This window comes from Strongylocentrotus purpuratus, unplaced genomic scaffold, assembly GCF_000002235.5.
Source record: "Strongylocentrotus purpuratus isolate Spur 01 unplaced genomic scaffold, Spur_5.0 spur5_scaffold_6, whole genome shotgun sequence".
NCBI lineage: Eukaryota > Metazoa > Echinodermata > Echinoidea > Camarodonta > Strongylocentrotidae > Strongylocentrotus > Strongylocentrotus purpuratus.
The window spans coordinates 30,602,304-30,626,177 of record NW_022145612.1 but is presented as its reverse complement, the minus strand read 5'-3'; the positions used below and the strand labels follow the sequence as shown (position 1 = coordinate 30,626,177).

Genomic DNA, 23,874 nt, shown 5'->3' with positions numbered 1-23,874 from the left:
CATTAAGTTTGAAGTGGCAGGCATATATCTTGACCCATGCATTCATCTATTAGGAAAATCCGCATATGTGTAAATGTTGAGACACAGTTAAGCGCTCTAACGACTAGATAGTAGACTATTACTAGATCAAAATACGTACAACATACATGCATGTATTTGCATGCATAGACCCTAGAAGTTCTCATGTTCTTGCTTATTAAAACCATAGACCTGAGTTTTGAACTGCACATAACGGATATTTGGTAAATATATTTCACTTTTAAATGCTACGCTGTAAAGAAGTATCAACATGATCAAGACTCAAGTAGAAGTAGCTCAGCATGCTCAGTGGTGCCTTCTAATCTAGAAATCTAGATTAGATAAATTCATGATTTTGTGTGTTCAGAGCGTGAGACTGAGACTGAGAGTGAGAGAGAGAGATCTAGATTCTAAGCCTAAAATATGATAATATAATTAATAGGGAAAACTGAAGGGGGGTGAGGGTGAGATATGAGAGATCTAAATCTAGTACTAGTAGTATGAGTATGACTATCATGAGTATGATTATGACTATGAGTATGAATGAGTATGATCTGATGATGAGTGTGACATGAGAGTGAGACTTGATTTCTTGAATGAAGTTGAGTGTTTTCTGTACAAAATACAAATCATATCCAGTGCAGTAGGCAGTAGAAAGGTTAAATTACACTGTGCTACAGTACAAACTATAGTTAAACACAGGGCGACAGAGCGACCCTCGTATGTCTTTATGTTTGATTACCCCCCCCCCCCCCCCCCCCCGGCAGCACTCACACTTGTACTATCGATGTAACGTATGTCCTCCCCTCATTACGTATACGTTGTACATGACGCACTTCAGAGGCGGTCATTGGAGCAATTCAAACGTATACTAGTCTCAGTGGAACAAGCGTGGTATATCAAGCTTTCTGTCTAACTCAGCTCTGAATGTGCATTTTTAGGGCAGCAGCATTTCCTGAAACTGTCATCATTGAAACGTGATTTGAATACCATTGAAACACATATCGTCGGTGAGGGTGACAAAACCTTGTATCTCAATTTTTTGAGATTTTGATTTTTTTTGCATAATTGTGTACCTAATGGCCTACGACATCACCTGATAAATCCATGGAACGCCTCCTGTCTCGGTTTTTTCACAAATTCCATACAAAGGACGGTGTCACAGCACTAAGTCTGTTGAGACAGGAAATGTTTTTTCGCTCTCCTGAAAATTCATGATTTCCACAAACTTTTCTTTAAGTTACAGACTTTATGCTCTATAGTATGATCAAGGGAGGGGGCGGGGTGAGTTGTGTGTCCAGGTGCATAACAAAAATAAAGCTGTTTCAAATAGCATTAACCATGATGAATATTCATCTATATGAAACTATCTGTCAATTCTTAAAAGAGTTGGGAAATATTGCATGTAAATATCTTAATATTACTGTTTAAATTCAAAACTCTGAATAACCAACTTGTCCAGACTCAGGACATAATGTACATTATGTATGTACTCTGGTTTTTACTTTTGTGAAATGCTGCCCAGCTAGGCTATGGCCTGGACACTTGCAGGTCAGATGTTGAATAAACATTTACTACTGCTACACAATAATCTGTAGCAAGTGGACACTCCTCTGATGTACCATGTCATGATATAAATCTATATTTGATTGTATATTTGAATCTGTATTCTTCTCAAACTGCATTTACAGGTATTCTTGTTGACATGCATCTTCACACCAAGTAACTGAATTGCCAAGCATCATCCAACAAAGCAAACATGCCATGTCCATCCCATGATATGGTCGACGCTTCCAAGTCAGGAGAATCGATGGCAGGCATTCAACAACATCCAAAGAGCTGTCACGCTGCAAGCAATGGGAAAGGTGACATTTTACGAGTAACACCGGGAGGATATCAAGACTTAAAATGCAGTGTGCCATCAAGACAAACTCTGTTTGGCAGATTGGAACATTGTCTGCACAAAGTGGCCATTAGTAGAATAGCACTCTTGCCTACCGTACATGCTTCTTCAGTACAGAGTGTGGACAATACCAAAGATGGGGTCGGACACAGTTCTTTGGCGGAAGGTGATGCAGATAGTTCTGTCACCATGGTAACAGAAGATGCAGATCCCGGTAGTGGATGGCTCAGACTGAAGGAGGCATACTTTGTCAAGTTAGTATGCAGTCTTTAGATTCTTGAATTTTCTTTTTTCTAATTATTAACATATTTATTTGAACACCTGTGTGTACAAGAAATATGTTTTACTATAACATTTAGATTTTAGAGCAGTGTACAATAATGGGGTTTGTCAAATTGTTGACTAAACTGAAGAATACTTATTTTTAAACATTGTAAATCAAAGTCGGATTGTCTAAATTTTACACGTAATTGACACATTCCATTAATTATCTTGCACTTGAAATACTTTAAATTTGTCCATATTCGTAGGAAATTAGCTCCTTCAGTATTGGAATATTCCCCATTTACATGAAGATGTTTTAAACATGTAAATAATATAAAATATAACTTTCACTTTTATCCAAATGATCCAATATTCTATTCTCAACTTTGTATTTGATAACAAATGTGATTGGTTTTCTGTTCTTTTCTTACACAGTAACGAGGATGGCTTGTCTCGTGAACTATATGAAGTGATCATGATGTTTCTTCTAGGTGGTATGTTGGGGTTTGCATATGGTGGCTTTCCAGCTTCAAGGTTTGCCAGGCAGAGATACATCCAGAACAGTCAAGCATCCTTGTACAGCAGCAAGTTAGAAGCTACAGTGAGTACTTATATTGATGTGATATGACATTCTTTAGGATCTAGGCTATATCTATCTGTACATTCTGAATCTTATTTGGTGTGGCACAATTGGGAGTCCAGATTTTGTTCTCAATGTTATTCTTAGGACATCATATTATGTATAAGGAAGAAAAAGGTTACTGTGTCAATTTAAATTCATAGATCACATACAATCAACAGCTACTGCAAGTTTCTGCAACCAGGGGCTACTATAGTAACAAATCTTGCATGGGCATTTTAGACAGTTCTGCAGAAACTATTTTGAATGATGTGATTTCCCCTCACAGAAGTGCTGTGCCTACTGTAAATGATGGCCAATTGTTTTGGTTGTTTGTTTTAAATTGTTTGATAAAACTATTCTTGTCTGATTAAGTCAGTGATTGTGGTAAGGAATTTAAAGAGATCATCCTGGCTTCTATCTCTCATTTTAATACCAGGGATCCTCTTATAATGCTGCATCCCGTGGGATGATCCGCTATGGATACAGATGGGGATGGAGAACGGCTGTCTTGGCTGGAAGCTATCAGTGAGTGTTCTTGAAGAAAGTTTAAATAAGAACTCCTCAGGGATTTTTTGAAGTATCGACTTTTTACATTCGTTGTGTTTAAACTCTCCCAAAAACTTATATTTGGACAATCACACTTTTAGAATAATGAGCTACTCTTTGTTCAACATTTGTCCACTTTGCTCCTCTTAAAGATACTATGTCCCTTTTGCAGCCAACCTCAAATTCTGTAGAACTTTGCAGGAATTATGAATATGTCATGTATGTCCTATCTGTGAAATTTAAACGTTAGCAGTGTCCTCATATTTCAAAGTATGCAAGGAAACCCATTTACTTGCTAGACTTCACTGTCAGACACTATTGAGTGACTGACTGGCTTTTTTTCTTCTTTGGTAATAACATACATGAAAAGAGTTGTAAAGGGTACATGAGCATTTGTCCACATCAAAAACCCACTTCTTGTGATGGCCAAGATTTAACTGATTGAATCTTTGTGCAGCATAAAACGTAAGACCATTCGGTACAATTGTCTGAAAATCAAGACTATTACTTTTGGGCTCTATAGCCCTAAAGTCGATTTGACAACTAATAGTCGTTATTTTCCCACTTGAAGACATTTTCAAGCCCCACCTTTTTCAGGGAAGTTCTAAATTAGTATTATCTTTCAAATGCAGTTGGAATTTAACTTTTTCATTTTATTGGCTTGCAAATGGGACATAGTACCTTTAAAGAACGAAAGGAAGATGGTTTTTATTAATATCATAATCAGGGCTCAAATTAATTTTTTGTCCACGGGGGCTCATCCCCCCAAAAAAGAGCCCCCGTGAGCCTTTTCACAGGGGCCCTTTTAGTACTGACGGGGGCTCTTGGTTATACAAATATCCATACAAGCTACATAGCTGTTACTGACTTTCATCCCCTGATGACATTCTCTCGATTTTTTCCTGTTCTGCACATTATTTCCTCCTCATTATTCAGAGCAACCTTTACATTCTTTCTTTACTGAGCCGGTAGCGGCGAGGCGATTTGTGTGTGTGCTATTTTGGACAGGCGCGGATCCACGGGCTGATTCTACCAGCCCGCCCCCCCCCCCCCCTAGCCTCACAAACCGGTAAAAAATAGGATAGTAACGTACATTTTACCTTAAGAAATAAAATAGAGAACCCCCCCCCCCTCCTGACCTGCCAGTGACACAAATGGGGCATCAAAATATTTGTGCTTCTCTGACCGTAATTAAATGCCTAAAACCTCCGAACCCCCCCCCCCCCCACCAATTTACGCTCGCTACCCTCTACCTGATCGTAAATACTTTAGACCCCCATTTTGATAAACGTTCCGCGGGGCCTGTGTATATAATATATACGTATACAACACTGATCTTTATGATGTCTTTAACGTGGCCTATCTTCTTCTCCCCTTTCAAACAAGAAAGAAAACAAGGTCATTAAAAGGGATTAAGCAACAAATAATGATTGTGATTCAAATTCATGCGAATATTTGTTTGAATAAGCACTGCTATTCACCAAAATCTTCTTTGTAAAAACAACTTTTACAAATCTCTGCCATGCTTACTGAGTTAAGACATTCCATTCAATGTAAAATACTCATTAAAGAATACATTTCTCCTAATCTGAAAGTGATCTTACAACACAGTGGCAGATTTGCATGGCTGTGATTTGTAAAAGTCGTTTTTTCAAAGAAGATTCTGGTGAAAAGCATTGCTTATTCAAAAAAATCCTTGCAACAATTTGAATCACAATGATTATTTGTCGTATGATCCTTTTATTAAATAACCTTGTTTTCTTTTTTGTTTGCAGGGGGAGAAGAAGCTATGTCACGTTAAGAAATCATAGAGATCAGTTGTTTTATGTGTATATACATATGATACCAGAACAAAATATTGATTATCAGAATGTCATTTTGGAATACCTCTATACAAATACTTTAGCTCATATCAGTATTAGTATGAGCCAATATAAAGCTATTATTCTTTATTCAGTTCAGTATAATGATTTTCCTCAAAAATAGTTTTGCTGTTTTTTTAGGGTTGAGACGCTAAGAAATGGTTTCAAATGTACATTACACAAACCCTGAACCATTGCAAAATGATAGTGGTTCCCTCTCTCTCTCTCTCTCTCTCTCTCTCTTTATTTTAACATGCATTATCAACTACATAAAGCAGCAACCAAAAACTTAGGGTTATCTGAGATAGGTGAAAGTAAGAGTTAAAAAGAAAGTCATGCTAAAACGGCGCTTCACTCCCCCCCCCCCCTTGAAAAAATAAAATAGATTAGTAGTCCTCCTCTCCAGCATCCCCCCACTTTAATATTCACCGGCCGGCTGAGTCGGCCCAAAATGTTCCCAAAAAACTGGACCCCCAAAACAAATATATGTGCATTTATCCAGCCCCCTCACATGTGACGTCCTTTTAAGCACTGGCAGTGCCTTGAAAGGAGGTCACACGTTGCAGTCCACGTTCTCATCGTGCAAATCTAAAAGTTCCTTATATTGATTTACTGGTCGTGGTTCATTATTTGCTGGTCATTTAAAATGACCAGATTTTAGCAGGTTTACGCTTTCACAACGAAAAACTTCTCCATGACCATGTTTCTGCCCTTGCGCGATCGCCTCCAGCTCCAGCAGACATGGCGCGGCAGCGTGCACACGTACCGTTACTAACGGCGCAGTAGGCCTATAACCACTGCTGACGGCGGCACTGCACTGCAAGCTGAATCGGTAATAATTAATAGGCCTACTCATAGAACGGGAAATCTTGCACGCTAATCTAAGTTCCGTTTCATTGGTTTAAGGTTTGAAAATTGAAACTAAATATTGTGTTAAAGTTATAACAGAAAAGATAATCTTTATTCTATAATTCCACGGGGGCGATTTTTAATTTTGCAATCGCCCCCGTGAGCAACCTGACGGGGGCGATTATGTAGCTCACGAGGGCGAATCGCCCACCGCCCCCGTGTATTTTGAGCGCTGATCATAATAAATGCTGCTAGAATTTCTTTAGGTGCTGTATTTAGTCATGTAATTCAGTGAAGTTATGGGAGGAAAGTCAAAGTTACATTACCATTACTGTACTGCAAGCGTTTATTTGCCCAATATAGGAGATCTACATGTATGTACACTGCCTCAGTTACATTAAAATATATGATGCATACACAGATCGAAGAGCTTCAAGTAGGATTGAAGAATAATTGTTGTACAAAAGGTAATGCATAGATAGTACTCCTAAGTACCACCCCCCTCCCCCCCCCAAAAAAAAATAGTGTGCAAACATCTACCGGTAAGTGTAATTTAACTTGATGAATTAATTCTATTAGATCATTTCATTCTCTTCATATACTTGTACTTGAGTGGTTTAAAAAAACATACCAGTACTGATATTATCGAGGATTATCAAATTCATCAATTTCACTGGCCTATTTGATGGTTAAATCAAGCCATAAGTATTTCTTATAAAATGATTTCAATCAAATGTACCTGACACTACTCTAGAACCTAACCTATTCCTCTCTGCCAGCTGAAGTGGTGTTTTGTTGTAACTGATTTTGTAATGTCATTCTTTTTTTTCTCAGTGGTATAAGCATGTCACTTGCTGTGTACAGGAACAAGCAGGATATGATATCTTACACCGTTGCAGGAGGTAAGGTCCTATGATGAATAATATGTTTGTTTGTCTTGCCTTAATGCAAGAAAGCATTTGTATGCTTGTAAGAGGCAACGGGACCAACAGCTTTGAGTCCTCTCTGAGGGACTTGGTAATGAAGATTAATGCCTTACTAAAGGGCACTTCTGTATTGACTTAGTTTCTAACCTGGGACCTCCCGGTTTTGAGAACTCTGCTCTACCACTGAGCCATTGCACCTCTTTGTAATCAATGTCTCAATGAATGTTCTACAAAATTGATTTCAGGGAAAGAAATCTGTATGATGGCTAAAGATTTCCGCCATGAATCACTTGTACATGTGGTATAGTATTGTGCATTTTATTTCAAAGGCCATTTATAATACTTCATGAACTTACATGGAATCTATTGATAGCTGTGAAACTGAAACAAGATTAGTTGTTTTATGATCCACAATTGAATGCAAATGGGCATTGTTTCATAGAACTCAGTTCACCTAATGATTATACTGGGTCGATAGCCTTTGTAGAAGCATCAAAGATAGCATTCTTTATGTAATGTTTGTTATTTGATCAAACTTAAAACATATAAGACACCACATGAACAAATGTTCTATATTTGTGTGAATAAACAAATCTTTTTGCTTTTGATTTATTTTGTAGTGAGCACAGGAGCTCTGTACAGAATAAGTCTTGGTCTGCGAGGTATGATTGGTGGTGCATTTGTAGGTGGTTTGCTTGGGTAAGTTCTGCACCAACCCTCTTGGTTTTATTTCACCTCTACAAGTCATAACATTTTGACCCGTTGACTACAGAATTTTCTCATTCCCATAGACTTAAAAGAGGGAACACCCAGTTCCCGTCAACAATAGGTTAATTGAATTATCAAATCTATATCTTTGCTTGAAATTTCACAGTCGCTTTAACACTGATTAATCTACAGGATGAAATGAAACTTTGTGCTCATCAGTTGCCTGCTTGCGCGTTGTTGCACATAGGCATTTCACATTGACCTGACCTGTATCACAATAGCCCAAGTCTATATTTCACAAAACCATGTACCATCAGTGGGGGGAAAATACCATCACATATGTGATAGTTTTTACTTTCATTACAACCACCAAGATATGCCATCTATCCTGTCATGTGATCTCATTTAGACCCATTTTGTTGCAAGATTCTTGGCGTATGGGCTATTAACCCTGTTATCCATTTATTATACACAGCATGAACAAAGATTACCCATCTGATTGTACTTGTTTGATATTTTTGATCAGGATTCCATGTGGCGCCCTTTTACTTGGATTTCAGCATGTGATGGGGGAGACATTCATAGAAAAACATAGAAGGATGAGAGCAGAACTACAGGCTGAGAGGTTGCAAGAACGGTAAGTCAACAAGTCATTACTTCAGGTTTACTACAGAGTTATGTATACTTTTAAGAATTCGTCATTACGCAGAATAATGCAGTGCCTGAAGCTGTTGCTCATATGGAAGGACTGCATCTGGCAATCACCTTTCATCCAGCCTAGATCTAGCTAAATGGAGCAAGTATGTACTGGATATTTCAATACAATCTGATGCATGCCTGCCAGGTTAGAAAGATCTTATATCGAGGAAGGACAAGGCGCTGATTGCCAGGTGCGATCCTCTGTTAGAGGTTATAGTTTTACATGCCACTAAATTTTGCGAAAATATCAAAATAGACACATGTGCTTACGGTTTCTGCTTTCTGGTGTATCTTAGTAGGTCTATGTCATTACATGTTTGAGGACACACATTTGTAGGAATGTAATAAATCCCGAGGACAATCTGGAAATTTACTGCATAATCAACTTTTAACATGCAAATGGAGCATCTGAAGAAAATAAGCGTACCCTATTGAATTGGTCTCAAATTTTAAAGCAGGGTCCTTGAACCAAGAATGTCCAGGTTTTGTGAGTGGCCGTCAAAGTAAAGGTATAGCTCTTACGGACGTCATCGGTACCAACTCACCCTCACACACACCCATGCATTTTGGGCCTTCTTTTTCTCACTTCCTTTGTGATAATATTTTCACACTAAATTTTTTTTCTTTCTCTCTCTCTTCATTTTCTAGTTCTCTTCGGATGTCAGTCACTCCTCAAATGATAGAAATGATGGAAGAATCTATTCAGAGAAGTGAGCAACTCTTACGAGAGAAGAAGCAAGTAGAGCAAACGTCATCAACATCTGTTCCATCTTCATAGCATATAATTCATGTACATAGTATGGACTTTGAAATTGAAAGCATTTTCGTCTGATAGATAATTCATGCCTTCTCCAGTGCTGTTTGTGCCATGAATTTCATTAAATTTTGGATTGAAATAGAACAGTTTCAATCTTTGTCTTTCTTGTTTTCAATCAGCAAGGATAAAAGGAAAAATATTTGAAAAGGGTTATCTAGTACAAAAAGACACGATATCAAAATATGTACTTCTGTCATACCACGTTACAGATTCTGATTCAGTGTAAAGGCATTCTGTTGTGAAGAAAACATGGTCTTGTTTGACAGAACAAAGTAGGAATAAACTCATGGCGTATTAAGCCGATACCAGACAAGTACATGTACATATGAAAATAAATCATCTATTTGCAATTGTTGTGGTACATTGTGAGAGAAAGGAGTGAATAAATAAATGAAGATGGACAACAATTCACTATCTGTGCTTTATTCATGCTTAATAATAATTAAAAGCAACGTTCTACAAAATTCTGTAAATTCTATAAAATTTATTTTACATCTTTTCTTGAATAAGAAAACGATTAAATCAGTAGTTTTATTAACCTGATATCCCATACTATCCCAAGGCAATCTTGGTATTACACATTTACATTGCTTATAACTTCATCTCACACGTTAAACAAGTATACCACATGGGGTCTTACTCCGTTCAGTAACAAGTATTTTAAGGATTGAGGCTGGGTATTAAAGGTAAAGACCAGTTTTGGAAACGCCTCCATTTCAAAAAATGAAATGGAAGCTCTTATTGCCAATCATCTGAAAGAATATGTTTTTATTAATATTTAATGATAAAAATTTTTGCTGGGAAAACGCCTACTAATTGATATATTTGGTAAATTAAGTATACCACATGGGGTCTTACTCCGTTCAGTAACAAGTATTTTAAGGATTGAGGCTGGGTATTAAAGGTAAAGACCAGTTTTGGAAACGCCTCCATTTCAAAAAATGAAATGGAAGCTCTTATTGCCAATCATCTGAAAGAATATGTTTTGATTAATATTTAATGATAAAAATTTTGCTGGGAAAACGCCTACTAATTGATATATTTGGTAAATTATTATATATATCTGGACTGGATAGATACAGGGTAGTCCCATATACATCTTTTTGTGTACAGTGCTTGTAACTTTACTAAGACTAGGCCAAATTTCTTATCATTGCAGTACACACCAAAAGTTATATGCTAGATGATCAACCTTTTCTGGTCGATTCCACAACGTTTCTTTCACAATGCAATCGCATGACCAGAACTGGTCTATACCTTTAATGGTATATGTATATAAATGAAAGAAAAGATTCCATGCAAGAAATTCAAACTGATAAGAAGACACAACTGAGAAAAGTTATACATATACTTTGTGTAAGTTCAAAGCATTACAGCATTGTTCTTTCTTGCATTGTTATGACAATACTTATTCCCATTGTTCTTTATTTCCTGGAAGAAAAACAGGAAATAGTAATACTATACTTTATTCAAGATGATGCATGTATGCTTTGGTTATATCTTATATCAAAGAGAGAGAGATTGAGAGTTTTGTACTTTTCAGTGAGTTTTCTCTACTTTTTCAAGGTTAATGTATGCTTTGGCTATGTTCTCCCCTTTTTTCTACAGACATTAATCTTGTTACAATATGCCACAATTCTGTTTCGCTAAAATGATTTAAAAGTTATATTATATTCTGTATTAACAATAAACAATACAACTACATTTTGCACACATACCGGTACTTTTCAAAACTTAATCACCATTTTGTCTAATGGACCGGTCTTTGGTCCAACACTACAGATAATTACAATTACAAGAATCATTTAATCAACTTATAATATGGATGCATGAAGGGAGAAATATATGCCATCAGTACTTAAGTTTCACTACTGCAACTGCTTGACATGGGAGATTAACAATACAACACTATATTATTGAATTACAAATGAGCCTGATCTCTAATACTGTATACACCTACAATTTGGTTTCAAAACCTCCAAAGTGCCTAACATTCGGTCTTATTCACCTTACTACTGCTCTATAAAATAGCAATAAAAGCAAATTCTGGGATAAAAGACCTTTTATATCTGAAGGAAATATACAGTGACTGCTATTATGAAATACACTGTAAATTTAATCATTCACAGGAACAACATACGTGAAATGAGGAAATAGAATAATATGTACATATAAATCCCACGATTCATTGTAGATTTAGAATAAAGATAAGTTACACTGTGGGCTTAGAATAAAGAGAAGTAACAATAATTTCTAGACATGATTCAAACTCTCTTCAGAAGATGGACGTTGTTTTGGAATTGTTTTCGGATACAATGAACTGTGGTTAACTTCTAGGTACTAGTTTATAGGTATACTCATCCTCAGCTCAAAACACACCGGTATTCAATGCATAAAAACATCTTTCAATAACTTATTCATTTGTTAGTATTGGTGACCCGTGATTGACCTCTCCTTCCTGCTGGTCCCTGAGGTTTGCTAAACTTTGGCTTGTGAACCATTCTTATAGGATGCACTTCACTCATAAGAAACTCTTCCGTCAGTTCATCGCGGTCTCCAATCTCAATCTGCATGAAAGTAACACAATGTACAGGACTTCAATAGGCAATGAATTTATTAGACTAACTGTGAATTCAAACTTTGTTTTTTCATTCTCATTCGAATGAGTTAAATTCATAACCATTTTGCTACCTTTCTGAGTTTTATAGAATCTTTGACTGGTTATGGCACAACAATGTTAACAATTACAGTGTAAAGCTTATCTGTACTATTTTATAGGAGGAATTAGACCACCCTGTAAGGTCACTGGACAGGTGGTTATCTCATCAACTCAGCTCTCAATTAACATAAGAAAAAGAGGATCATGGGGGACCGATAGTCACCGATTAGGCATTGTTTTCTATATAGAGGGAGCAAGTAGCTACAAGTGGTACAGTGTGGCTTAAATCCAATATAACCAGGTGCCATTAGAAGTCATCAGACATCCTTCTAATGTATTCAGCAGCAGGTTCAACCCTGTTTAGTGCTGGGTTATTTTTTGATGGTTTCACAGCTGGGAAGGGGCGGTAAGGAGCAGGCTCCACACCCAGTCCCCTTCCTATTCGCTTCATTACTCACCTTGGCTGCCAGCTCGAAACCCATCTGCTCCAAGCTGTACAGGAACGGAGCCTTACAGCTCGAGTACAACATCCTTTCTTTAACAGGGCACTTGTAGCCAGGCATTGTGTAGATAAACACTGTAATCGGAAGACAAACACAAAAGAAAACCAGATCAAATATCTCACTAATGTACCTCTGGATTTCAATCAAGACAATCTCTGTGTACAAGATTACATGTCATGATATGATATTGAAACCTCGTCCCCAACTCCCCCCCCCCCCCCCACTTTTGTTATTCTCTTTACCTCAATAATGTCAATGAGGTCTGATCACCATTGAATCACAATATCTATCACCTCTATGATTTCACACAATGTGATTTACAGTTGCGCTAATATTGTAGGCAAGTGGTTTGGTAACAAAAACAAAAATGAAAATGCACATCTTTTGACTCCCTTAAATACTTAAATCATCCAATATTGGTGATTTTTGTATGATTTCAAGGAATTCAGCCATTTCAGAATGAAAACCTACTCACTGTTGATGTTTTTGTTATTGCTGATAGTAAATGAACACCAACCATGAAGCAATCGTCTTACCTATGCTGTTGAGATTATCTCCTTCATACGTGTGCGGGAAAACAAAGAGATGATACCTCGGGCTATCATCAGGCACTCTAGATGGCAAAGAATCCACGTTCGTATGGTCACAGTTTGCTAACCTGATAACCTCCTCTTTGGCATCGATCAACTGTGGAGTAAATCATAAAAAAACTTTTGGTGTCATAACATATAATAAGATTATCTCATATACAGGTAGTCAGATTATAACAAAAATAGTCAACATTTTGTAATGGAATGATCATCATTGATTTTCAATAGGAATTCTATGTGTGCAGTGGTACAAATGATGGTACAACACATTGCTCTGCGATCAATATTCTACAATGACTGAGTTCATAGTGTTAACTCTTGACCAAATATACCTAACTGAACTCTAACTGAATTGCAACCCTTAAACTATTGCTACATCTTTCACAAAATAAAACCCAAGCAATTACCACCAGAGAATATGTCAGAGCACTCAAGTAAACAATAATATCCTGGATATCATCATAAATCGGTGATGGCATGAATACAGAGTAATTTCACAGTATTTCCATACCACTGTCACCAACGATGCAGTAGACCTTTTATGACCTTGCTCCCTGTAATCACTTGGACGGATTTTTTAAACATATGTTAACAAAATCAAACAATACCTCTCCACCCTATGGTATGGCTCTACACCCAAGTAAGTGAGTAAGTAAATGGTACCTTTAAAACGACAATCAATTCTTACGATCACTTATATGACGCTGAAGATACCTACCAGCTGTACATAGGTGTTTTTGAGCGCTCTGACCTCCTTTATCCTCTGAATGGCAGCTTCCTCTACAGGGAAGGCAAGACCGGGTAATGTCTGACTCTTGGTGTCCACACCAATATCTGATCTGGTTTCCATTTCCATCACCTGCTTAGCCTCCTCTTCTGCCTCCGTCAGAGGACCGGGAGCAGCCTTCATTTCCAGGTGCTTTTTATAGCCTTCAAAGGACACCTCATTCTGAAGAACGGGAAGTAGACAGCTCTTGGTTAATTCGAATCATTTGGTGAAAACATATCATATGTTTGTTTTTTTCTTCAAGAGATCATTTCTATACTACTTTCTGGGGGCGTTTCACAAAACTTGTCATCAGTGACAAATGACAGTTTTTGTTATAAGCTACTGAAATCCTTGCTTCTGATTGGCTATCAGCAGATTTGTCACCGAATTTTGTCATTTGTCATTGAAAAAAAGCTTTGTAAAACTGGTCCCAGGACTTTAATTATTGGTTATAATTGCATATACACTCGCTCTATGAATAAGACAATTAAAACCAACAGCTCTTGAATAATTAAAAGGTTAATTGCAGATGTTCCTGTTCATATTGTGTATACTGATATTTAATAGGTTCAAATAGTAGAGTTGGGGAAATGAATTTTTATTTTTAAAATTCAATGTGAGGGAATGGGGTCTTACCTTTGTTGTGCCTGGAAGTTCCTCATCTATATGACTAGTTCCTCCAAAAGACCTCTTCATTGTTGCTTTTGTACTAGCATACAACATTTTCTGACGAACCTGGTAATAGAAAAGAGAAATAATGCTGCATTACTTCGGCATCAACATTTATATCATGTCTGCAATTTGCTGATTCAAAGTGAAACATGTCCATAGATATAGTCCATACATGGGGACTGAATTCAAAGCAAACAATAATATACTTCTGAACATTGTATCAATGTATGACTGTAAATGATTCCTTTACAAGGTTTGATAGCTACTGTGAATAATTTAATGAAGTCAGAAGTTGGGAGGTGATGTATGAGCCATCTTAAGAACCCTAGAATCCAGGGCATATTCCAAATAATGAATTCTGTACAAAACGTTTGAAAACAAGTTGACTAAAAACACTTCTGACCAAGAATCAAGGTTGACTATGACCCATCTCACCAGGGACAATCGACCTGTCACAGAGCTACCAAGTATCACGCAATCACGCAATTTGAGGGTGTGAAAAGGCTCGCACGCACGACGCGCGCTCTTGATTTAGAATAAACGCTATACCTTATACGTGTACCCTCGCTCGCGCGATTGCGCGCCGATTTATGAAAATATCACGCATTGCTGATCTTTGAACTTGGCGTCTCTGCTGTCAGACTCAATAACCAAGAAGGAGTGGATGGAGTAGTAGTAGCGGTAGAAGTACTGTAGTAGTAATTTAACAATAGAACAACTGGTAGACATATTCAATAGTGTTGAGGGCATACTCCTACATATATGATGTTTTTAAAGTTTTAAACGAGAGCATATAGGACAAACTATGGAGGTTCTCCCGGCCGCCGTACCCTTGACACCTGGTCAAGGTAACAGCAGCCGGGGGCTCTAATTTACTCTTTTTGCTGGTGTCAGTCAGTGGAACGTTCTTAGCGGCCTCGGTTTATCATACCTCACAAATTAACATTGTTTTAGATACTTAATTGCAACCTATATATGTTTAAAGTCTATCTGCACTAGTTTGGCCAGGCAGGATTAGACTTCCCTGCGTGGTCACTGACAGGTGGTTATCTCATCAAATTAGCTCTCAACTATTAAACATAAGAGGAAGGGGACCATGGGAGATCAACCCGTACCGCTTAGGCATTGTTGGTTCTATAGTAGCTACAAGTAATGAAGTCCCGCTTTAAGACCTTCAATTTTTTGTACAACTTTACTGCCACTTTTAGTTTTTATTATTTTTTTTTTCCTTCCTCATTCTTATCACAGTAATCATTAAATAATTACCTGTAAGTGTTGTAGTTTTTATTGATTGTAATCAAACATATAAAATTAAAAAACTGTAGACCATTCTTGACACTTACTGGACTATTATCTGGGATGAAGGGGATGAAGATCCACTTGTATGATCCCTTATCATCTTGGTTGTCCGTCCGGTACAGGATGTAGGAGGGTGTCTTCTCTTCCAGCAGTGGCTGTATCACGGCATCAAAATGTATTCCTGTGGTCAAGGACTATACCAAAGACATTCAGCTTTTTCCTTTCTACTTTCTAGTATTTCAAATTTTTACATAATGGGATGTTTCAAAAAAATGTAACAAGATTTTAATTGGTAACATCTTTAATAAAAAGTGCTAAATCATCCTTGGTAAAATATAATGAAATAATCAAGATATATATAATTCTAGTACTATGAATTTGTATCGATAAACTGGCATAGCTGTATCATGACAGAATGCTGTGTAAACATCTTGACTAATTGGCAATGTCACATACTTAAAAATTGACTTTGTACTAAACTGTGTTAAAGGATATCAGCTTCCCATGTGCCTCTGACATCACATTTCTCTGCTAGCTCCAATTGCTCTGTGAGAAGAAGGTTGAGAGGGTAAAATCAGGTGATAAGATCTCAGCATACATGTACATGAGTACTCAAATATTTTCAGAATTCCCTTTGAATATACAATTACAATATACTGATTACAGAAGAAAAGTAGAAAGGAAGAATTAAATGTGAGCATTTAACTCTTTCTTTTGTCTACCTGTGTAACAGACTAAACCATACGAGAATTGCACAAATCAATTGAGGCAATTTACACATTTGATCCTAATTTCATTTTACACCAAGAGTGCCTCTTGCATGCAGATTTGTGTGGTTTACAAGCACAGAATTATTATCATTTGTATGTATCCCTGCAGTTTTTTTCACAATAGGGCAACACAGGATGGGGGATACAAAATTCATAACATCATATTCTGGACCGGGATTTGGGACCACCATTTCAGTATTCAGGTGATTGTTAGATTAATATGATGAAACTGTAATAACTGAATAAATAAACAAACAGTGTACATGAAAACAATGCATTCAATTATGTCCAATTGACAGGACATGGACATATCAAATGTATTTTACCTGAGGATATCTTCTATATTATCTGTGGCACATTAGACCCTAATACCAGTCCTGAATTGCCCTTCCATAACATGCATCTTGTACAAATTTCTTCCTTGTTTCATACTCACCATTGACAATTATCACCTTTAATGCTCTTGTCCTTCCTTGTATGTCTTTGGCTACTGCAATTATTTCAGCCAGTTCAGGGGAAGCTGTTAGTTTTTTTTTTAAAGGAGGAAAAAAGGAAGAGAATTGTTACTTTTGTAGAGGCATAGTCAACATACAGGAATTGAATCACATTTGTATTCTCTGATGTAAGTCTGTACGGAGGCTACGAAAAGTATGTTCATTTTTGAGGTTCTTTATCAGTATGTCACAAAGTTCTTCAAGTTCAGTCATGTATTTGTCTACAAACGATGTACTCTAGAAGGTTATTCATGCCTTTTTTAGAGGAAAATTGTTACATCAAACCTTAATATAACAAGATACAATACATAAAAGGGAATTTGGATAGTCCCAATGTCCTTGTTATAACACGTTTCCACTGTAGATCTATATTTCCTTCAGAATATTGAAGAAAACATCTACAGAAAAGAATTCTGGAATTTTGCTGAGAAATGTTCTTTATTTTTGTTTATCCAACTTATTATACATTTCAAAAAACAAAAAAGCTAAGAAAACAAAACTGGGTACAAAGAGTTCAATTCAATGAAGTTAGCATTGGTATCTGTTAAAATAGTTCTGTATACACAGTCCTCTGCAAACTATCCAGCAGTAGAGAAAATGTCGTCAGATAGATCGTTGATGTACATGTACACTAAAAAGAGCAGCGCGCAGAGTACCATGCTTTGCGATACTCCGGATTGAACTTTAATCGAGTCTGAATCCTCTTGAACCACATAATTATGTAAACTCTCTGCTTCTTGTGTGATGAAGCCTTTGATCCAGTTCTTTATTGGATAATTAGTTCCATAATGGTTAAGTCTTAGCATGAGCATGTGGTGAGGTAAATATGCTACATCAAGGGCTTTATGAAAGTACATTATAATTTATATCAGACCTGTATTTAATAAAGTACTTTCAGTGTTTGTCCATTGATTTAGCAAGAGCATTAGGTAGTCACAAATTCACAATTGATAGGGTATTGTTTGAGTTGTTACATGTACAGGGAAAACCATGCTGTTGTCAAATGATAAGTTAAGGAATTCATAATGCGACGTAATAAAGATATATTAATGTGCAGTATATATGACATTTCTATAATCTTGTGACAGACAGAATGCGAAACTGGTCTTGGTCTACATGGTCTATATAGTTGCTAGGTTTTGAGCCTTATATTATAAACAAAAAAGATTGGACAATCTTCATGCAGGGCCAGGTACCGATTTCTAGTGATTATCTGAATATTGTTAAGCCAGCAGGGCCCTCTTGCATAAATCTTTATGCAATGCGCACTTACGTTTGATCCGAGTTGCATCAAATCGCAACTCGACTTTTATGCAAGAGGGCTCTGGGCTGGTTTTATTTCTTGAGCACAACATTGCCACAAGTCTTGAGAACTCGAGCTGGGATGGCATTTGAACCTGTGGCCCTATTTAGGTTAAGACTTATTTATCTAAAGTTTAATCATGCCATTTGCTGTAATATCTATTCAGGTATTGATGTATAGCCTGTGCCTGTGCCCCAGTAAGGCCATTGAACCATCGTTCAAAAATACAGATTGAACGGGTCATTCAGTACGTCTGGATTTCAAGCGTTTTCCAAGACTACTACACTATTGACAGTAGGGGCGCTGCATGGTCCGAGAATAAGGATCGTCCGCATAAACGAGAATCATCTTCGTAAACGCAGACAGACATGTCCTCAAAAATAAGGATCGTCCGCATTTTTCGCGGACGATTCTTATTTCCGATTCGCGCGTTGGCGATGCGAAAAACACGTTATGAGCGATTAATTTTCGGAAAGACAGACAACCCATAAAAGTAGACGGTGAAGTGGGGGTATTTTATTACGCGGAATCCCGTTTTTTCACATTGCCAGCACGCGGATTGGAACCTTACACCCGCAGAGCACCAAAGAAAAAAAGAAATCACGGATGATCCTAATTTTTTAGGACGCAAATTGTCCACGTGTTCGAGGACATCCTCGTCGTTTGTGCGGAGATCCTCATTCTTAGACCAGCGCCCGCCACCCCTGTTGTTGTTTCCAAGTGTAATGCCAAGAGTCTTGAATTGATAAAACTAAAAAGATCAGGCAGAACTGTATCACTGATCAGATCATGTGCAGTTAATGTTATACATCTGCTATTGTTTATTATGTTTTATTAAGTAATAGGCCTACACTAGCCTACATGTTCATGTTAATTGTAAACAACAGGCAACAGCAACAACAACTTTCACATTGACTAGTCTAGTGACAATGTCAAACAACTATCATCAGCAAAGTATATCCGTGCATTACTGCATAATCAGTAATTAAGCCATAAGCGTAGAGCTACCCAAATTAAAGTTCCTGTCCACTGATCACGCTCACTCCAGCTCCACTGCACCGACGCTTTGCACCGACAACTCACATCAGTAGACTTTGAAGGCAGGCAGTCCGAATCACGCCTACCGCGAGAGCGGGCCTCGCCCACTGGGCCCTGTGCAGTGATGGCATGGTACCGGTAGCGGGAACAGTGAACTACAACTTACAAGTACTACAACTACGCAGCGTAAAATTATTTAACCTTACGGTTATTAATGTATCTAATCTTTAAATATACTTACGTTTGATACCAGTCTGATGAGACATGATGCAAAAGCTACCCCAAAACTCTGTCTGGATGGATTTTACAACTTTAAAATTAGCTGAAATAAATGTATGCTGAGCTGTGCAGTGAGACTTCCGGATAAACCCCATCAAAGGACGTCAACAGCTAAGAGTGGTTAGTTTCGAAACTAAGCACGCGAGAATATAGTGGATGAAACTACAACCACGGACTTGAGGATTGCAAATCCAAGCATGGATGCGTAGCACGTGTGTACATTCGTACAAACCGTCCTTCCACAATAATCATGTCGGGCCTAATTTAGCTTCTGGGCCTCCTTTTTTCTCTTTATTTTTCTTTTTGGTGGTCAAAAACACGCATTACGCTTGCCTCAAAGATGGAAAGGTGTTGTCTGTTATAATGAAGTAACAACTAACAAGGATGAGTCAACCAGGGCTTGTAGCCTTACAGGCCTATACAAGTGAGGTAAGTTGATCACTTATTCCAAACTATAATTCATCATGTTTATATGATTCGAAAGAAAAAATGCAAAGGTAACATTTTGATATTCGTGATATTCATTAAACTATTCTGTGGTTCTTAAGCTTTATTGATTTGATTTGATTTGATTTGATTTATTCATGTCTGTTTGATTTTCATTTTCCTTTGCAGTTTTACAAATATGTAAAAAAAAAAAAATTTAAAATTGCAAATTTTAGTGACAAAAGAATGTAAGGCTGGCTGTAACGAATCGAAAACATCAAACAGGATCGAGGGTTCAAGGTAAGCAAAGCTTGTTAGCATGGCTACCCTCAATGGATACGGAGTGAAAATATTGGTAAAAGGGAAATGAGAGAGAGAGAGAGAGAGAAAAAAAAAAGAAGAACAAAATAAAGAGGGGGACCACTGGCGTACTGGTGGGGGGGGGGGGGGGCTTGGGGGCGCCAGCCCCACCCCCCAATAAAATTGAACCATGACTTATTTTCAATTCCAATTACAAGTGATGTATAATGTTCGTGATATATCACATGATTTTCAACAAAATGCGCGTTTCTCCATTTCTGTTGCAAACTGACACATTCCCAAAATGACCAGGAAGAGCCTATGTTTTTTTTATAGTCACTAAGGACCGTGACCACTAACAGTATAACACTAGTAAAAAAAAATATCAACTGTGCGGCGTCAAAGCATACGTCTCAAGACGTGACAGATCATTTTTCTCTAACTTCTAACCAATCATAGGGCCTCGTTTTTTCAGGAAGTGCCAGTGGACATTAATGCGCCAAATGTGGTTCTCAAATTGCAAAAGATTCTTGGAAGGGGTAGGAGAAAGCAATTTTACGTCATATTACTCCAGGAAGTGCCTGAAAATGCGTCTAATTTGGTTCTAAAATTGCAAATGCTTCTTACCCAGACCCACCCACGCTTGGTCGCTCCACTCCCTCGCCGCTAATCCCTCGTTCTGTCACTTCATCGTTTTACAAATATTTAGCCCCATGCCATTTTGTGCCCCCCCCCCCCCCCCCGCCAGTAAGAAATTCCTGGATACGCTCAGCGGGGCCTGCATGTTATAGAGTGCGGGTGCTGCGGATTTTTTTGTCAGCCCCCCCCCCCCCAAACGTTTTTGCTCATTATACGCCACTGAGGGGGACGGTACATCAAAATTCACAGATGTATGTGGCAGTTGGATTTCAATTAGATATAAAGGTATGAAGATAAAAAGAAGATGCGCATTTGAATATTTTTATGGCCTACTTGGGATATGTTATTGAGAAGACTCGCGAGGTTTCTGGACAATATGAATAAGAATGTGAAATCAGCGAGCTGGTTTATTCTCAGTACGACTCTAAAGTTGATTTTATTTTCAAGGCTTATTACTCAATTAGTATGGCAAGTCTTCTATATTTTTAAATGACTATAATTAATACCAAAGTATTTAAACACAAATGTTGTTGATAATTAGAATGTATTCCAAAGTAATATCTGCAATTTTATGTTGTACATTCATGTATTTTGTATTTTAAACTTTGGTCTTTCCGAAGTTTTATCATTTATTACTTATGCCCATAGACCCATACTGACACCATGGTCCTGACCTATGGAACTCTCGCTGCCAGAACCTATTAAATCATGTTGCTCCCTTTATTAAGGCCAACGATGTTATTATCAGAATATTCAAGGTAAAATGTTTGTGTCAACTCTTCAGTCTTTATCATAATGTCATCTCTTCTTTCATTCGAATAATTATCATCATCGTCGTCATCATCATCATCATCATCATCATCATCATCCTCATCTGCAAAGTTGTCAATATCACCATCATCAAAATTTGTATTTTCAATTACCTATCCGTTTCTGCTTAATAAATGTGTTAATCTATTTGATGAGTTTTGTCTGGGGCTGTCATATTATCGAGCATCTGCTTACAATGACAGTCCTTCTTCCGCAATTAAACAAAAAATGTTTTATAACGTTTGAGAATATTTAGTATTTATGACAGTTTATCATTTCGTTTTTCAAAATAACAATTTATACATTATGTATTTGCTTATTCATGATTCATTGTCAGAAAAATGCGTATTGTACTTTATATTATAATTATTTTTATCGAGAAACTGTGTACTTATATGAATGCAGAAGAAAATAAAATAAAATCAAAATCAAAAGTGGAACACTATACATAATGCTAATAGCAGTATATAAATAACAATAAACTTTCCAAACTCATCTGAGGGACTTGATCTTGAATAAGTTATCGAAACTTATTGTACTTTATATTATTATTATTATCGAAAAACTGTGTACTTACATGAATGCAGAAGAAAATAAGATAAAATCAAAATAAAAAGTGGAACACCATACATAATGTAATAGCAGTATATACAAAATAACAATGAACTTTCCAAACTCATCTAAGGGCTTGATCTTGAATAACGACACTCTGGAAACGACTTTCTATAGCTTTCATGCACTTAAAGGGCAAGTCCACTCCAAAATATCTTACTTTCAATAGAAGAAAAAAATCAGACAAACCGGCCAATCAAAAAAAGTTTGAGCAAATCAGATAACTATTATTAAGAAAGTTATTAATTATTAATGACATCGGAACAACTTTGAAAATCACAAGACAAATTGACAACTTACTCATGAGTCTGTGACGTCAATGCATCACTATGATTATTTTCTTTATATTGATAATATAAATTTCCATTTTCCCCATAAGAATTTCATTTCCTCACTCCAGTATCCAAGTTATAGTGATAGTAATGTGTTTTTGTGTGGATGCACAAGTATTGAGTATTTTTTCCCAGTTATATCATTAACAATTTGAATTTAGATAAACTGTTTATATAAAAATCAACATTCCTGGGGCTCACCTTTCAGGGGCAGTGGCGTAATGAGCAAAAACGTTTTTTTTTTTTTTTTTGGGGGGGGGGGGGGGGGCAGAAGAGAAATTTGCATCACCTCCAGTCCACCACTCTTATATTTTACATGCAAGCCCCGCAGAACGTTTTTCAAAGTGGAGTATTATCAGGTAGAGCGTAAATTGGCGTGGGGTCCAGAGGCTTTAATTAACCCGGCGAAGCTCAGAGTTGTATGCATTAAATCACGGTAACATATTTACTATTTGTGACTGGCAGGTAACTAATTGGCGGGGGGGGGGGGGGGGTCCAAGGGGCTGTGCCCCATGAAGCTAAGGGGTTTTAGGCATATCTTATCAGATGAGCATCTACAAACCGGGGCCTGCCTTAGCTAGGGCTCTTGGTGGGGTCCAGGGGGCAGAGCTCCTGAAAGCTCTGGGGTTCTAGGTCTTTACGGTCAGATGAGCACCCAGGGCCCTCCTATATAGGGCCCTCGTCGGGATCCAGGGGGGGGGGGGGGGGGGGAGCCCCCGTAAGCTTAGGAGTTTTAAGCCAGTGAGCCCCCGGAAATTTGAAAATCGAGCCGGCCGGGATTTCGCTCAGTGAGGGGGGGGGGGGATGGCATATTAGTGAGCGCTTTTTTTTTTTACTCTACACCCCCCCCCCCCCCCCCCCCCCCCCCCCCTTGAGCACAAAAAAAGAGAGGTAAATTTCTGGTCACAATTTGTAATACTTGTTTTTTTTTTTTTTTTGGGGGGGGGGGGCAGGGGGGCAGGGGGGGGGGCAGGGGAGCCGTCTATTTTTTTTGGGGGGGGGGGACAGGGAGAGGAGGCAAAGGCCCGCTCCGCCCCTCCCTGGATCCGTGCCTGCCTGTTTACTTTCGATCGTTACAAATTATATTTGATGGTCTATATTGTCATTTTGGCGTTCCATACTGTTTCTGTACGTACGTCGTATGGACGTCGACGGTTGCGTGGGT

General features: G+C 37.7%; 2 protein-coding genes across 3 annotated transcripts; one reads left to right on the top strand and one right to left on the bottom strand.

The window, feature by feature from the left end:
- Nucleotides 1–173: 173 nt before the first annotated feature.
- Nucleotides 174–9,923, top strand: LOC593910 (complex I assembly factor TIMMDC1, mitochondrial). 2 transcript variants are annotated; one of them, XM_030972253.1, is made up of 9 exons: nucleotides 174–242; nucleotides 1,710–2,175; nucleotides 2,621–2,786; nucleotides 3,244–3,332; nucleotides 6,899–6,966; nucleotides 7,611–7,689; nucleotides 8,225–8,335; nucleotides 9,046–9,217; nucleotides 9,291–9,923. In XM_030972253.1, the coding sequence occupies exons 2-8, from the start codon at nucleotides 1,778–1,780 to the stop codon at nucleotides 9,173–9,175; spliced, it is 1,041 nt and encodes a 346-aa protein (XP_030828113.1). In that variant the 5' UTR covers nucleotides 174–242; nucleotides 1,710–1,777; the 3' UTR covers nucleotides 9,176–9,217; nucleotides 9,291–9,923. The 2 variants fall into 2 exon arrangements, with proteins under 2 accessions (XP_030828113.1, XP_798458.3); XM_793365.5 differs by having other exon boundaries at nucleotides 9,046–9,922.
- A 633-nt stretch (nucleotides 9,924–10,556) lies between these two features.
- Nucleotides 10,557–19,712, bottom strand: LOC588765 (twinfilin-1). Its single transcript, XM_011668640.2, has 9 exons — nucleotides 19,553–19,712; nucleotides 16,913–16,996; nucleotides 16,202–16,252; nucleotides 15,751–15,881; nucleotides 14,372–14,470; nucleotides 13,685–13,915; nucleotides 12,913–13,063; nucleotides 12,332–12,450; nucleotides 10,557–11,781 (listed from the first exon to the last, which is right to left on the bottom strand). Exons 1-9 carry the CDS (start codon nucleotides 19,683–19,685, stop codon nucleotides 11,632–11,634), a joined length of 1,149 nt encoding a protein of 382 aa, XP_011666942.1. The 5' UTR covers nucleotides 19,686–19,712; the 3' UTR covers nucleotides 10,557–11,631.
- Between the last annotated feature and the right edge of the window lie 4,162 nt (nucleotides 19,713–23,874).

What these genes read in the sequence shown, in the direction of transcription:
- LOC593910 (XM_030972253.1), top strand. Translation starts at nt 1,778, where the DNA reads ATGCCATGTCCATCCCATGATATGGTCGACGCTTCCAAGTCAGGAGAA. An exon ending in GCAGCAAGTTAGAAGCTACA is followed by an intron (nt 2,787 to 3,243) that starts GTGAGTACTTAT and finishes TTTTAATACCAG; the next exon opens with GGATCCTCTTATAATGCTGC. An exon ending in GCTGAGAGGTTGCAAGAACG is followed by an intron (nt 8,336 to 9,045) that starts GTAAGTCAACAA and finishes TTCATTTTCTAG; the next exon opens with TTCTCTTCGGATGTCAGTCA.
- LOC588765 (XM_011668640.2), bottom strand. Translation starts at nt 19,685, where the DNA reads ATGGGGTTTATCCGGAAGTCTCACTGCACAGCTCAGCATACATTTATT. An exon ending in AAAACACCTATGTACAGCTG is followed by an intron (nt 13,064 to 13,684) that starts GTAGGTATCTTC and finishes TTTACTCCACAG; the next exon opens with TTGATCGATGCCAAAGAGGA. An exon ending in GTTTCGAGCTGGCAGCCAAG is followed by an intron (nt 11,782 to 12,331) that starts GTGAGTAATGAA and finishes ACTTTCATGCAG; the next exon opens with ATTGAGATTGGAGACCGCGA.